Source organism: Rhincodon typus, chromosome 19 (genome assembly GCF_021869965.1).
Source record: "Rhincodon typus isolate 14 chromosome 19, sRhiTyp1.1, whole genome shotgun sequence".
NCBI lineage: Eukaryota > Metazoa > Chordata > Chondrichthyes > Orectolobiformes > Rhincodontidae > Rhincodon > Rhincodon typus.
This window is the reverse complement of record NC_063350.1, coordinates 24,296,551-24,313,310: the sequence shown is the minus strand read 5'-3', so window position 1 is coordinate 24,313,310 and position 16,760 is coordinate 24,296,551. Positions and strand designations below refer to the sequence as shown.

Sequence of the window (16,760 nt, the reverse complement as noted above, 5' to 3'; positions counted from 1 at the left end):
CAATCTCATCCATCTTTCGGCTGCTTATAGCCGCACACACTTGCAGAGCTGAATCAACACATCCTCGGGTCTCGGTGTACCCCTACTTTAGCAATCTTTGGATGAACCACTTGGTGACAGAAACTTTGGTGGAAGGTCTGCAGAGATGCTAAACACAACACTTCATCCTATACAACAACAAAAATACCTTTGCTTTCTTTCCTAGATATAACAGTGCAATATTGGTATCAGTTAGCCACAATTCTGCATTAGTAATAATGGCATAATTGTCAGCATTCAGCTTCATTGTGCTGCTGAACTGAAGTGAAACTTCAGAAATTTGCACATGTACAGAATAATGCAGGAAATCCAGAAGTTACTGTCAGCAATTCTGTATGTCCAGAGGCACTTGCAGACCACAAGCAAATGGGTAATAACTGAATTGTTAAGCTTGCTGCAACAACCTTTCAATTTTTGCACCTTGTTGAATGATCTACAATGGTTATCACTAGTTTATTAACTTTATAATTACTAAAGCTCGATATTTCAGAACAACCTGTTACTTTTCATATCAGTTACTAATTTAACTGGAACTCTTCATTAATTGTCATAAACAAGGCATCACTAGTGGGATATAGTGATTGTATCTGTGCAGTATCACAGGTATTCACAAGCTAATGAGACATTAAGTCATTGTTTATTGGTTGAAATCCACGAGCAGTGTGTTTCATGTTGAATTATGGTCATTCTAGTAATTGCTGAACTTTTATCTGGGCGTATTTTTGCATTAGCAGGAAGGAAGTGTTTGGAGCCGAACTCTATTAGGAAATTCAACTGAAGTTGCTTTGGTTAACTTTTGTACAAATCTCTTTGTAGTTTATGTTAAGACCTTGGTAACAGACCCAGCAAATCATTGGCCTTGGTTGTCTGGATGGGGACACTGCAACCTGTCTTTATTACTCCCATGCTGAAGGAATCCAAATGGCTGTCAAAGACAGGCGAAGAAAACAGCAGGTACTCTGGAACTCATAACACAGATAATTAGATACACACTTCCGTTTGTACATTGTTCCTAAAAGGTGTTATAAATATCGTACAAGTCCCATGCAGCGAATTTCCCTCATCTAGCCTGTATTGTTTAAGACCTGCCTTCATATAATGGATAGTTAGGCACATTACTCACAGTGCCTGTATATTACAATATATTGAATAACTCTGCTTTAAATTACAACGAACTTCCCCAGGTGGCCATTCTTCAGATACGTGCAGCCAGAGAATTTGCTATTTTGGTTAGGGCATGGGAGTTGATCCTGATATCTTTCCAGTAAATCAGACTGGTTGACATTAGGGACTATCATCTGAATCTTAATACGCTAACAATGCTATTTGTGAAAGTATACTGAACAGACTGTATTACGAATTTACACAATTTGAAGCTGGGGGAAACAGTAAATGAGAAATTATTTCATCCTTTTAGATCAAATGAAGGCATGCATTCTGTACTAGTTTTGTATACACAGCCTGCAAAATAAATAGGAGTTATCTAAAATATGCATACTGATTATAAATTAATTAAATTGTCCAACTGAAGTCACAAAGTACCATGAGAAAAAAAAATACACAGGAAACTTATAGACAAGCAGCAGTTAAAAAGGGATCAAGCAGGAGAAAATGAACACAAACCCAAGATGGGTTCATATGCATAAATACACAGCATGGGCAAGCTGGTGCACTGCAGGCCCTAGAAGCAACATGGGTTAATAGAGACCATAATATGGACCTGGTTTGAAACATGGATTGATAAGAATGTATTTTCCTGCTTACAATGGGTTTAGGAAATGTAAAATGGAGAGGTGACAGTATTGATCAAGCTACTACTACAGGACGAGAAAAGGATGATGAACATTCAAAAACAGGTTTGGTTAAAACTAAGGAACAGAATAGCTGCTATAAAATAAATCATCGAACTGCAGATGCTGGAGATCAGAAACAAATGCAGGAAGTGCCAAAGAAACTCTATTCTGATAGAGGGTCACTGGAGTCATGGAGTCACAGTCACCTTTGGTCCAAATCATCCATGCCAATCAGACATCCTAAATTACTCTAGTCCCATTTTCCAGCATTTGGCCCATGTCCCTCTAAACCCTTCCTATCCATATACCCATCCAGATGCCTTTTTAGATGTTGTAATTGTACCAGCCCCCACCACTATCACAGCCAGCTCGTTCCACACATGCACCACCCTCTGCATGAAAATGTTGCCCCTCGGGTCCTTTTGAAATCTTTCCCCTCTCACCTTAAACCTATGCCCTCTAGTTTTGGACTCCCCCCACCCTGGGGAAAAGATGTTGGCTATCCACCCTATCTATGCCCCTCATGACTTTATAAACCTCTATAATGTCACCCCTCAGCCTCCGCTGTACCCAGGGAAAATAGCACTTGAACAGTTAGCTGTTTTCTCTCTCCACAGATGCTGCCGGACCTGCTGAGTTTCTCCAGCACTGTTTTTTTTTGTTTCAGAGTAGCTACTACGTTAATTGCTTGACATACACAATAGGACTCAAATAGAGGAGACAGAAAATCAAATTACAGAAAGAATCATAATAATTGGCAACTTAATTATCCTCGGACTGAAAATAAGCACAAAGACCAATTGCTAACTTATCTTTGGATGGATTGATTCTGCCATGTAACGTTGGCTCTGTCACATTCAACAAACACTTGTCTGAATTTACTGTTAAGTTCCTGCTGACTGCAGTGTCTAATAATCTCAGCATTTTGTCACGTTCCTCTCTATTGACTCCATGAGTAATGATGTCATCTGAGATATTGGCTGTTAGAGATTCTTCATTACTGTAAGGACTTTATGCTTATTTATCTCTGCTGTCACATTGATGCTAAATAGGAATCTCTTGAGGTCTTTGCCAATGCACAAGTGAGGGAAGCTGTCACCTTTCTTGAATTGGTACGATGCTTCAGCTGAGGGAATCCCACTTTAAGTCTATTTTGCAAACTACCTTGCCTGCCAACAACTCTTGAAACAAGACTTCATCCACAGTGTTGGAGTTTCTTGTCACATGTCACTGTCACATCAACACAGATTCTAATGTCACCATTCCGTTTAGACACAATCACCACACAGCTCAATCAGTGTAGGTCCCGAATGGCTCTGTGATGCCTTGGTTGATCAGTTCCCAGATTGTTGTCTTTTCACCCCACAAACAAAAAGATTCCTGCATACAGGGTGAGCTACAGACTTCATGTTCTGGGCAATGGTTAACTGCACTTTGCACAACTGCTATTTTCAATCCATTGAAGCACTGGTCCAAACCCCTCCCTCAGCTTTATCTCATAGTTTGGAGAATTTAATTTCAACCCAACATGTAGTACTCAATGGCTTGGGTAGATGCTCTGCTCACAACAGGGTTTGTCATTCTCAGTAAGCATGAATTCTGCCTCTGAATCCCCATTTCTTTCATCCTCTGTGCAACAATGATCAGTTCGAAATGGAATCTTAGATGTGTAATGGTAGTGCTGTTTGACACATTTGAGACATGCACTTGATTCTCTTTACATGCAGTTCCTCTGACAGTGCTTGGTTGATGACAATACTCTCACTGTCCAAATTATAATAACGCTTACTGCTGTCTGTTAAAATGGCATCCCCATTTTTATAAACATAAGTATATGGTACAAAGTGAGGAAAATATTAAAACATTGTTGAGGCTCCAGGCAATGGCATTTGGAATTGGTCAGAACACACAAACAAGACGCATAGCAAGACCTTAAAAGGGGAGCAGAGGAGATGTGCTGAAATGATGTTATAGAGACGAAAGGCTTTAATTACAGAAACTGACATTATCTCCAGAGCAGAGATTAAGTGAAGATTTAATAAAGGAGGAATGGCTCTTTCCACTCAGAAGCATAGGCAACAAGAGGTCAAATTGCCATACAAGAAGCAACATGAAGAAGAGCATTTTCATAGACTGAGTAATGATGAGCTTAAAAGCACTACTTGAAAGGGCGGTGGATTTCAGAAGAGAATTAGATAAATATTTGAAGGGGGAAAAGAAGTGTGCACAGCTACAGGAAAAACCTGGGGAGTGGGTCTAATTTGGTAGCTCTAGCAAAGAGCAGCATCCTGTGCTGAACTATTATATGAATGTTCTTTAGTTAAGCCTAGCTGACAGAAATTAATTTAGGTAAGGGCACATATCAGTCTTGAACTTCTCTTGTACAATTAAATAAAAAGCACAATGTCATTAATAGGTGAGGCATGAAGAAACTTTTTTTTTTAAAAGAAGTGCAACTTGAAAAAATGTAGAACTGAGAAATCAGCCCAAGTAAATGACTGTCCCCAGATACTGCTGCATGTTGACTAAATGAGAATAGTTTGAATTTTAGAATCCTATTCCTATTTGAAATTACAATAAGCTATTTGGATTGTTTTCTGAAAAACCTATGTATCACAAGCAAAAACAAAATCATAAGGGGAATGCAAAGAATGTGACAATAATTTATCATCAGTTATGCTGCCTCACCCTTTTTTTAAATTCATTCATGAGTTGTGCAAATCACTGGCTTGGCCAACATTTCTTGCCCATCCCTAATTGTCCTTGAGAAGGTGCCTTCTTGAACTGCTGCAGTCCACCTGCTGTCGGTTGATGCACAATGCCCTTAGTGAGGGAATTCCAGGATTTTGACCCAGCAACAGTGAAGGAACTGTGATATATTTTCAAGTCAGGATGGTGAATGGCTTGGAGGGGAACTTGCAGGTGGTGTTGTCTGTATCTGCTGTCCTTGTCCTCCTAGATGGAAATAGTCATGGATTTGCTGTCCAGAGATCTTTGGTGAATTTCTGCCATGCATTTTATAGGTAGTAGACACTGCTGCTACAGAGTGTCACAGGATGTGGATGTGGTGCCAATCAAGAGGACTGCTTTGACCTGGATGGTGTCAAGGTTGTCGGAGTGTTGTAGGAGGTGCACCCATCTAGGCAAGTGGGAGTATTTCATCTCACACTGACCCAATTCCAATCAATAGATTACTGGAGGTGGGACATGGGTAAAGGGATAGCAATGGAAAAACATACAAGTGTTATTTTTGAAGTAGTGGATATAGAAATCTAAGAAAGAGATAAGCTCTTGTGTTTTATGGGGATTAGGAAGAGCTTAATGAACTCATTCATGTTTGATACATTCCTGATATGTTAACATTTACAGATCAACTCCAAGACTGTTCTTTAAGTAGATATTTTATATTTTCAGTTTCAAGTTGAATTTCACCACGTGAAAGTAATGTCATCGTGCATGTTACCACTTTCAAAACACAGGGTTTGCAAGTTCCTGTTCTTTTGACCTGTCAACAATGATGTCAATGAAGTTCAACTTGTCAAGTTAGACAACTGTGTCTGAGGTACAACAAATAAGCATAGAAAATAAAATTTTCTTAACTTCAGGAAGAGATGCCATTGAAATACTTCAGTTAAAGAAATCTAGTGAAAATTTGAATCAAATTGGAAGGGTACCTATGAAAATAAAACTGGCATGTCTTCAGTGCCAAATCTCTCAAATTTCAAGCTAGGTTTCGTCTGTTCAACATCATGTGCTGCAGCTATGGGGATACATGAAGACGATTTAGTAGCCACCCACACCCCCTAACACACACACAACCCATTTCAAACCAGGCAAGTATGCATTATTGATTAGACAGAAAATTTAAACTAGCCACATGTGCAATGGTGAATCACTAACTGGTCACTCACTAATCATTTTACAAAATTTGAATAAAAACACAATGCATGTACTAGTCTCTAAAGATTAATACAATGAGTTCTATAATTCTATTTTATATCAAATTACTACAATTGAAAGCAGTGTTCAGTATAACCCTGGTATATATTAACAGCATTAACATAAGGGAAGTGGAGCAGAACTGGATCACAGGCTAGATCACAGACCTTCAGCCTGCTCTAGTACTTAACTGATTGTGGAAGATCTTCCTCAATTTCATTTTCCCACCCACTCTCCATACCCAGAGAGTCCTTAAGACACCAAAAAATCCTTGAATATACTCAATGATGGCTCATCCACAACTGAGAAGACAATTCTAAAGATTTTGATTGCTGATCCCATAATGTCTTGATGTTCAGATTAAAATTATTACAGAAACAAAAAACAATTCAAGTATTAAGCCTGGCAAAAACTTCCTTATTTGTGATGCTGCCTGTCCTTTTTCCTGAATCAGCAAAATGAGTAACAAGCATCTAAAGAACACTGGAATCCTACCACTGCAAAATAAGAACAATTCCTGGCAAGACCCGAGGATGAAATATAAGGAGCATAATTTGTTCGGTTTTCCCCCCCCTCTCCCACCCCACCAATTCCCATAAACATCAAATGTATTCTGTATTTTGAAGATTGAGAAACAGCAAACTTGCTGACTCCTTACAGACAGCTGTTTGCTATTTGTGCAAAAAGGTGAATGAAAAAAAATCACTAAACAGCAACCAGCACTTAAGAACATACGAAAAGGGAAAATCCCCACCAAACTGTCAGACGATAATGCTGCATTAACCATTTTTGCAAAATCTAAATTGGCAAGTATAACATTGCTGTGTCAAGTAAAATAAGTCATAGAAAGATGACTGAAGGTTACTGGCTCACGTGCAAATGCTGTTTATACATTGGAAAGCTGAATTCATACTCGACAATTATTCTAACCACCAAAATTGGGTAAATGTTTTTGTTGGTTCACATGCAGTTGCTTATATTATGGGAGTGGTGCCAGAAGACTGAAGGTGTTGAATAGCTCAAGTTTGTTTAATGATCTATACTGACATTCTGGATAAATACAGATCAAGAATGCTGAAAAAAACATTCACCAGATATTCTAATTGGGAGGTGGTTGTTGCTGAAGTGTAGACTGGAGTTGTGCGTGGGACCATGTGGAGGTCCAGACTCAGTTGACTGTGGGAGCTTCCTGGGAAGTTTAAACTTCCAATAGGAAATTACCCATCATCTCAAGCACTCCAGAAGATCCCCAAATTCCAAGTTAAAAGTCAGAGATTTTGATATTTCTGACTTAGTGACTGAAAATTGCTCTAACTCCAGGGCAGCAATAAATCTGGAGTCTAAGCACTAACACTGACACTCCCCACCAACCTCCAACACACCCCAATGACCAAAATTCTAAACCCCTGATATTTTCTACCCACACACCCAAATTCTCAACCTCCCCATGGATAACTCACCTGCTCCCTGACCCAACAAGACTTGACGCCACCACACCACCTCCAACCTGAACCAACACTAATCCATCCTGTACCCCTTCAAACTGATCCAACTTATAATCCCAACAACTGACAGCCTGCCACCTTATCCAACTGCTTGTAACCGTAACCACTTACTTTACACACTTACCTTCTCTCCATTATTCAAAGTACCTTTTGAACCTTTAAACCCCTTTTTCCAACAGCTAGTGTTGTATAAAAGGGTTGTGTCTTGACTTCAAATGCGGATTCTGGACTTTGTGGATCCTTGGTCAGTTTCCTCCAACGGAGGCATCCAAAGCAGGCCATACTCTTTAGTCTACCTACACAAATCACTGACAAGTAAGTGCGAAATCTCTTGGTTGGATAAGGTTCTGACAGGAATCCAAAGGTCTGGGCCCTTACTTCAACTCTTTCCAAGTATAGTATTAGACCCAACTTTCAGCTGTCAATTTCTACAAGGAAAGAAAGGTATCAGTAAACAAATCCAGGCAGTCTGCATTAATGGATAATGTGGGAAGTTGATCAAAAACAGGCATTTGCCTCAGTTTGTACAATAACCCATAAATACACATGTTGGATTTTTCTAAATGCAATTAAAAGGGGTTTCACATCAAACAGGTGAATCAAAGATAGGCAAACATGCCTGTGTAAACAGCCTCAGAAGTGAACTGGGAATTTTACATCAAGGAGAGCTTCTAACAGGAATTTAGAAAGGTCGTTTTATTAGTGTCACTGGATGATTTCGTGCCTTTACTAAAATTGCAAAACAATAAGTTTCCACATTGATATATCATGCAGCACTTTCCTCATTAAATTATACTTTGTCTTCTTTCCAAAATGTGTTGGAATTCAGAATGAATATAAATAATGAACAATTAGCAATTCAAGCTCCATATTTTAATTGCTCAAAGATAACATGGTAGCAGTCAAAGTATAATGTACAATAAAGTAAATATGTTTGCTGAAATACTTCTTTGGATCTACCAATACAAATGTCCAACAAATTCAACTGCAGCAACAGATTGCAAATGAAACCTGATAAAACACTCGTGTAAAAATATGTGATTATGTTGCTCTTTACCTGAAATACATTTTGTACAAAATACCAGTAGTATGTAAATAAAATGCTATATAAAAATAATGATTACCATATGCAATAAGCATCCTGTTGTGGCAGAATGCAGTATTTAAAACAAAATGCAGGAAAAATATACTATTTACTACACAATGTATAAAGGACAGAAGTTGCCTGCATTTTTTTTCCCAACTGCAATAACTTTTTACTATCTATTACTAATAATCTATTGACACTTCATGTGGACTCTATGCCTTAAGTGTTTTACACATTCACTTTAGTCCTGGACGAAGCTTGGCACATGGAAGTTTGAGAGGGGAAAACCATCTGAACAGTATTTAGTGATTTGTGAGGAAGCAAAACTGTTTTCAGTCTTCGGTCATCCACTGTGGAACAATCCAGCAAACACACAATGTTGATTATGCCTCCATTCCAAGTCTATGAATTTTCTTTAGAAGTAGGCACATATATTTTTGAAAATAAAATAACAGGCAAATTACTTTACCTTGAATCTGCTTTCATTCAGTCCTAAAATATCAGTACAAATATAGAACATGACACTTTTAATTGTAAAGAACTTTACAAAATACAGAGAAATTGTGCAACTATGGAAGCACACTGACTATGGGCCATCTGATGTATAAATCATTGGTAAACACTGGTTAATGTACAGTGAACAGAGATGCAACATGCACAATGCAAAATACAGTCTGTACATTTTTGAATGCAAACAACTGGAAATCCTGGCACACAGAATTAAACAAGAAAGAAAAAGATTTGAGAGTAATTGTGGTTTTTACATCAAGTTGATTTATACATCAGACATCCTACATATTAAAGTACAAAACAGAGCAGCTGAATGGTAGTAATACAAAACACTGTAATGCTCTTTTATCGTAAGTAACACTAAATACATCTAACAAAATTCTAATGGCACTTAAATTTTATAAAAGATTCATTACCAGTTTATGGTGCTGAAGAGATACTCTCCTATAAAGATTTCTGAAAGTGCTAGAACATAGTGAGTTAACCAGCCATAAGAGGAACTATTAGCCTTACAATGAATACAGGAATTAACGTTCACTGAGAAAGGTGTACTTGATCACTCTACAGTTATTCACTTTATATGAATAAAGTTGATATTGTCACTTTGGCTTTTAGCCAAATAATGTCAAGATTAACTCAGAAAATATCTGTCCACAGGTAACAGAGAGTTGCTGTCACTCATTTGCATCCAATCATCCTTGATATAAATAATTTATTTTGTTGAGGCGGAATAGAACATGTAGGTAATTAATAATTTTCTAATTGGTACCGCAACAGTCTATACATTATTTTCCTCCTGCAACAGTGAACTGAGGAAATCCATTAAGATATTTAGAGTTGAGTAAAGCCACACTATACATATTGCTGCAACAATTTACTGGTTTATAAAATAAACCGCTCTAGGCTATGACAGAAATGGCATATGATTTCTGCCATTATAGTAATTTGGCAGTGATATTACTTCATAAAAATAATTTATATATTAAAATATAGATATTGTTGATTTGCAAGAGGAATTTAATTGTTTTTAAACAGCTTATTGCAAATCAACAGCAGGTTTGTCCTGCTGTTGATTCAGTAACAGAGGTCCACATTCACTGTAAGGCAGTTTTGGTTTTCTCCTAGGCTTATAGCAAGAAGCATGCATGAGGTGATGTGTTGTGTCTTTGTGAGGTCCTGCTCAGAGAACTGTGAAGTAAGGATTCAAATAGCTCAAAGCCTCTGGTGGCCAGAATAAGGCACTGTCAGGAGAGGCAAAACAGTAACAGAATTAAAATCTTTACATTAAACACAAGCATAACATAAAAATCTTTCTTGATGAGACCCTGACTTATAATCAGGGTATTCTTAATCCAAACACCCTGTTCTGTATCCTTTGTAGATCTCACAACTCCTAAATACAAGGAAAGGTACAATATTTTCAAAGTAATTATTCACTATAATAAAAGTCTAGTGATACTTGATGGATTTTAAGGTTACTATGCCTACAAGCCAACAATGCACCTCTTGCAGATGATGGTTAAGAATTTAATTAGCTTGATGTGTTTTAACTACTTTTTGGAACTAAATCTTCTAATATATGCACTGTAGTATTATACACAGATGTATATCATAATGTCTTTCCTTCTCTTGAAGATACGTTGGGGTTTAAATGAATGCACAAAGCAAAATTTAGGATTATTACTCAGATGTAAAAGGCAGATATTAAAATATAAGAAGCAACTGCATTATAATTAAGCCACAACTTCTCCCCAGTAAGCTGAGAATTGAGAGTGTTCAGTGTTTCATTTTTTAAAGCTGATTTTTTTTTAAAAAGTAAAATTAGTGTTGGAAGGAAAACTGCATCACACATTTAGATAGTGGCGATTATGATAATGAATTTTATTCAAAATGCTAAGTTTTAAGTATGCCACAAATCTGGACGCAAAGAAAGATTCTTCAATAGTTTAGAAAAATAGAGCCAGACTCCTGTAAAAATGTGCATCAAGCTAACTTTGATCGATTGGCTATGATTATTTTTGTGCAATTGTGTACCTTTGTTACAAACTAACATTCAAGTCTACCTTGCTTTAGGCTATTCCCCTTTTAGAGATGTTTAACCAATGTTAATTATGGTCTGAAATGCTTTTACAGTACTGCACAGAACACGACCGGGGTGCTCCTGAGCCTAGTACTGAACAAAATCACTGAGGAGCTTAATCTGTACCCTAGAAAAATTAGCAGCAAAATTTAAACTGCTAATTTTATTACATAGGATGCAACATATAAGCTTTGCTGTAAATGAGCTAACGTTAATGTTCGAAAACTCTCAAAGGCATAAACTATATAGGCTCTGTGCACCACAGTATAATAGGTTAATGTATGAACCATGGTATGAAATAATTGAACATAAAGACATCTATCCTCTCAAAAAATATTACTTCATGAGGAAAATGAAGCAGCTGCTTTGCAATCATAGTAGTAAATAGGGACCAATCTGGTAAGGTGAAAACTTTCATACATCCCAGTACGACAAATGTAGCTATACAGAAAGAAATGCAAGGCTAGAAATTATTGCTGCCAACATTCACAACTTGAAGTGTCCATTAGACCTCATTTGATTGCTATTTTAACAGGTATTGACCAGTTTACTTAAAATAGATTAATAACGCCATTAAAATAACAAAGAGAATTCATGTGAAAATGCTAAGCATTTCCCGAGCACCATTATGAACAGAAAATTTCTAGGCACTGCTCTTTAAATTATTATTCACATCAACATGTCCTGGCACATATCTTCCTGGTACTTCTACAATGTCTAGATTTTGAGGAACTGAAGGGTGTTTTAAAGAAGAAATAAACCAATACTTTTTTTTTTTAAAGAGGGCAATTGAATGGGCACAACTCACATTGTGAGCACAATTTAACTATTTCACAGACCAACTTTTGTTTCATGAAGAGACCTTTGCATGCGACAAAAAATAGTTTTAAAAACATGATTTGGACAAAGCAGAGATTAATACATGTTGCACAATGCTATATTAACTATATTATATTCCCATCCTTCACTAATCTTTCCCTGTAATTCTATTTCAGACTTTTAGCTCATGAATTAACTTCTCAATTGTAACAGGTCTCCATGTATGTTAAACACATATGAAATGTTAGCTATCTGGGGAGTAATTTTCACATTAAAACTCATCCACTTCAGAGTTCTGATACGATCAGCCCTCATGTGGATTTCTATCCATAGTAGAGTGTAGAAAGCAAAAGGCTCATTGTTTGTATATGCCTCATCAGTTGCTAATAGATTTTTAAAAATAACCCTCCATATTATGGATTAAACTGAATAACGGAAATTGCCTTATAAAAGCTTCTTCAAAGCTTTAGCTTCCTTTGAGTTCTAGAAAGCTTTGTGCGCTTCACTAAATTCCACTCCAAGCACAGATTATTGAATAAAAGATTCAACAGTAGTTCACTGGAAAGCCTGGTGGAAACGTGGCAATGTCGTTGTGCTCAGACTGGTGGTAAAGACGGGAGATAATGGGTGAAGAGGCCCAAGGTTTAGACCATTTCCAGATCCCTGGGAGTCCTGGAGCTGAGGCTGAAGAGCAGTAAGCAAGGACTGAGGTTCACTTTGAGCATAGCCCATTACCAGCCCCCCTGTTGAAACAGGTGGATTGTACGTAGGGTGGTTCAGTGGTAAGAAGCTCAGTAAATGTGAAAAGTCCATGTTTGCTGTACAGAGGGATTCAGTAATTATAGCAGGGCTTTTGGAAAGCAAATGTTCACCAGAAATGTCATCCAGAGGCCCAGTTTGTGAATCTAAGCCTACTTTAGCTGGTGAAGACTGAGATTCATGGGATGAAAGTGGCAAACTGCTGTGCAAGTCCATTAAGTAACTTTCTGTTGGCTTCTCAGACAAGCCAGTGGCATATGAGGTAGATCCAAGCTGATATTTAGAAGGGGGTTGAGGGGGTGCTGAATGAATTGATGACGGAGACTCCATTTGGCAACCCATTCCCATAGCGAGAGAACTGGCAACCAGACTGTGTGAGGATCCTGAGTTTGCCATGGCTTGAATGTGTGGACTGTACATACTCATTGGCAAACTAGTAAATGGCTTACCTACCGCCTCCTTTGAAGCCATACACATCATTGGACTAAGTTCTTCCTTCACTGTTATGGGTGGACTGGAGTGAAGCAATCCCATCATATCAGATGGCTCAGTCTTAATTTTCAATAATTCCTGTGAATGACTCTTCTTCATATGTCTTGTCAAGTGGTCCTTTCTGCCAAATCTCTGAGCACAATACTGACAGAGGAAGTCTTTTCTGCCTGTGTGAACAACCATGTGTCTCCGAACATCTTTGCGAGTGTAGAACCGTCGATCACAGTGGTCACACTGGTGCTTCTTCTCCTTAACTCCACTTGACGACTTGCCCGAATGTGTTTTCAGGTGCTCAAGCAGAACCTCTGTACTCTCAAATGTCTGAAGGCATACTTTGCAGGTCAGGTCACCACTGGTGGCAGCGTGCAGTGCCAGATGACGCTTGTAGCCCAACTTAGTATTGTAGTTCTTGCCACATTCTTCACACTTGAACGCCTCTTTATTTGGATCATGTGTCTGAAGGTGGTTCTTCAGGTGGTCTTTCCGGTGGAACATTTTTTCACAGTAGGTGCACTTATGTGTTTTTTGTGGTGAATGTGTGGCCATGTGCCTAAACAAAATAATAGTGAAAGTAATCAGGACTACACACATTTCCCATGATCGCTTAAAATAAAGTGGCATCACATTAATTTAGATAGATTTAATGCCGATTACGAGTAAGTGCAAGCTCAATAATTTTTCAATAGGTTTTCTAATACTTATTGAAGATAATTATTTCAAGTGATGAGCCGAAATTATTATATTCTTACTGAAACGTTACACAATTGTAATACACAATTTGGTGCAATTATTTTACTAAATTATCCAAAAAGTACATAATACAGTTTTTGAATTATTACAAGAAAATACAGAAGACTAGAGTTCATTATTTTGAAATTAAAAGGGAAAGCAGCATTGCATACTTTCCTTCCTTTAAATTAAAAGCTTTTGTTAACTATATTTTGTTACTGAAGGAAATTATGGAAATGTTACAAACAACTGAAAAGATCAAAAAGCAAAACAGCAGAATTTCTTTTATCAACTTAATTGCAACTCAACAAAGCAAAATAATTTTATGTTTATTGAATAGTTGCATAAATCACAAAGCTAGAACTTATATGCCTATTTTCAATACAACTGCAATTTTAAAAAAAACACAGGAGAAGGTAGCCATGCAGAGCTAGGCAAAGAGTGCCTGTGATATTGAAGATAGCAAAGGAAGTGTAGACAGGGATCATTAGATACAATCAGAGTTAAGGCTCTTCAGATGGGTGAATAATTTGCCTATAAAATAAGCTTTGTGACATGTCAGGGTTTTTAGGTTGCCAAGCTGGATTTTCAAACTGGCCCCAATTATCAACCAGATTTGTCTGCTGTTGTAGATAACCATTATTTGACATTCCAGGCTTTATTTTGCTCTGGCTGGTTTTTTGTTGTTGTCTTCTATGTAATACTGCCACCTCATCAGCGTTGACAGTGTGACACGGAAGGTTGCTCACGTATTGAAGCTCCACAAACACCACCAATCTGTCACTTGCTGCTGAAATCCACACAGGTATCTTTAAAAGTTGAAAGCTGAATAAGACAGTGCAGGAGAACAGCAATCTGACCGAGAACACCAAACCTTTTGACCCTACTAAGCCTGTGTCCTCAGTGTTCTCTTTTAGAGACCTACACATCAAACACTAGGCAGAAGAAAAGGCTGAACAGTTTCGACATTCACTGTTTTAGATGCAGTACTTGGCAAGACAAGAGCACCAACTCAGGAATAGTGATTGGCTCTTTAGACTGAAATTGCACAATGTGTTTGTATGTCACAGTTTCATGGATTTTCAGGGTTTGGTTTCAAATCATCAAATCATATTCCTATTAACCTGCAGGCATCTTAAGATGTGAATACAAACCAGTCTCAATTGGAATTTTTCTGTCAATGAGGCAACACTGCGAAGAACAGCCCTTTCAAGTGCCTACTGGATCACAAAATGAAAGCAGGTCAATGAGATATTAAGATTAATATTATTTCAGGATTTTAAAAAATTATGATTTGAGATTGCATTTTGAAGTTTAGGAGAACAAAGAGGTCATGTGACCTTTTTGAACACATCCAGATCCCGGACGGAGGGCGAAGCTAGAAATTAAAGCAATTATTTTAGTTCACCAAGCAGAAATGCCAGTGGGATCCTGCATTCAGAGAGAAAAGATCAAATTGGCGGGGAATTAAGTGTCACCTAGTTTAGGCTAGAGGGAGGGGTTTTGGAAAAGAATACCTCATTGTGAAAGACAGTTCTTAGATTACAAGTTACCAGGCTGAGAAAAGAACAGGAATAAACAAACAGTCAGGAACCAAGAAACAAAACCACAAATTGCTGGAAAAACTCAGCAGGTCAGGCAACATCCATGGAGAAAAAGCTTTCTCTCCATAGATGCTGCCAGACCTGCTGAGTTGTTCCAATAATTTATGATTTTGGATCGGATTTCCAGCATCTGCAGTTCTTTGGGTTTTTTTTTGTTTAGTGTTTAACTCAGGAACTAAGAATCACTTTGAATCAATTTTGGAAAAACCGATTATCCGCATAAAAGGTGTACGAAGTATACATGTGGAAACTGTTTCATCAACTGGATGAAGAATCAAAAGGAAGCATTCATTACTGTGAGTTAAACACAAGTTGTCAGTAAAAAGAAAGTAGGACCTAGTCAAAAAGTGCTTGTTTAAGTTACTTGCCATTATTAAAAAAGTTCTAAAATGTGAAATCCTGTTATGTTATTCTTTCAATTTTACCTGGAAGTTTGAATCCTTTTTAAAAAAGAGTCAATCTCTACCAAGATCCTAGCAAGAAACAAAACAGAAATAGATCTGAGCAAACTGAGATCCTTGAAATGTGTTCAATCAGAGCCAATAATTGATCATATAGGTATAGCACCTAGCTGGATTTTTCTATTAGGTGTACGGACAGACACACATTGAATTGGTACCAGTGATGAAATAGTCCCATCACGTCAAAATGAATTTGCTTATAAAAGCTTTTGTTTAAATGCAGGTGAAGAGGAAACAAATTACACATATTCAGTGCTTTGTGCAGCCAACATGGTGGAAATTTTGGAATATTTGAAAACTTGGACGAAAATTCATGTTAAGTATTTCAGGTCATTCTGAACTTTTTAATCACTGCCTTGTCAATGATAATATTATGTAATTCTGAGACAATCCATCTGCTTGTTTGACAAACTTGTATGAGCATGACTTGCCCACAGAGTCCAGTAAAGTATACTGGAAGCAGCTTAAAGTTTGACTTTCAGATTATTTCTTGAGTTGTAAATGTTGATGAAGCAGACCATATGATCTTTCTAAAATTTTCTGCTACAGAATATTCCAGCTTCAATGTCTGTCTGCTGGTTAAATATGCTTATTGTGAAATTGTTCCACTGCCCCTTAACATAATTCATTCGTTCTTAATGAGTAGAGAGATCCCAGCAGATGTCCAGTTTGCTGAAGCAAAGATGTACCTGGATGAGCATAGTAAATAGCAAATTGAGGCTCAACAAATTTGCATGTCATTCCTCTGCGTGCAACTTTAACAACAAGATTAACTTGATTATTTACCAGATTAACCAGATGTATTTAAAGCAGCAGATAAATACTTGTCATGTCACAATGTTAAGAACACGCTGCTAAAAACTGCCATTCATAATTTGTTGTAGAGCTGGATGAACACAGCAGGCCAAGCAGCATCATAGGAGCAGGAAGGCTGACGTTTCCT

At 37.5% G+C, this 16,760-nt stretch overlaps 1 protein-coding gene across 11 annotated transcripts in view; it reads right to left on the bottom strand.

Moving 5' to 3' along the window:
* Positions 1 to 8,873: 8,873 nt before the first annotated feature.
* Positions 8,874 to 16,760, bottom strand: part of LOC109911602 (zinc finger protein PLAG1-like) — a 126,015-nt gene continuing 118,128 nt past the window's right edge. For 6 of the 11 annotated variants that reach the window (XM_020510933.2, XM_048608337.1, XM_048608336.1 and 3 more), the window contains one exon: positions 8,874 to 13,573. In XM_020510933.2, coding sequence (XP_020366522.1) covers positions 12,328 to 13,573 — 1,246 coding nt within the window. In that variant the 3' untranslated portion in view covers positions 8,874 to 12,327. Of the gene's footprint in view, positions 13,574 to 15,781; positions 15,830 to 16,760 lie in introns of all 11 variants that reach the window. The other 5 variants (XM_048608334.1, XM_048608335.1, XM_048608341.1 and 2 more) reach the window with 1 other exon arrangement.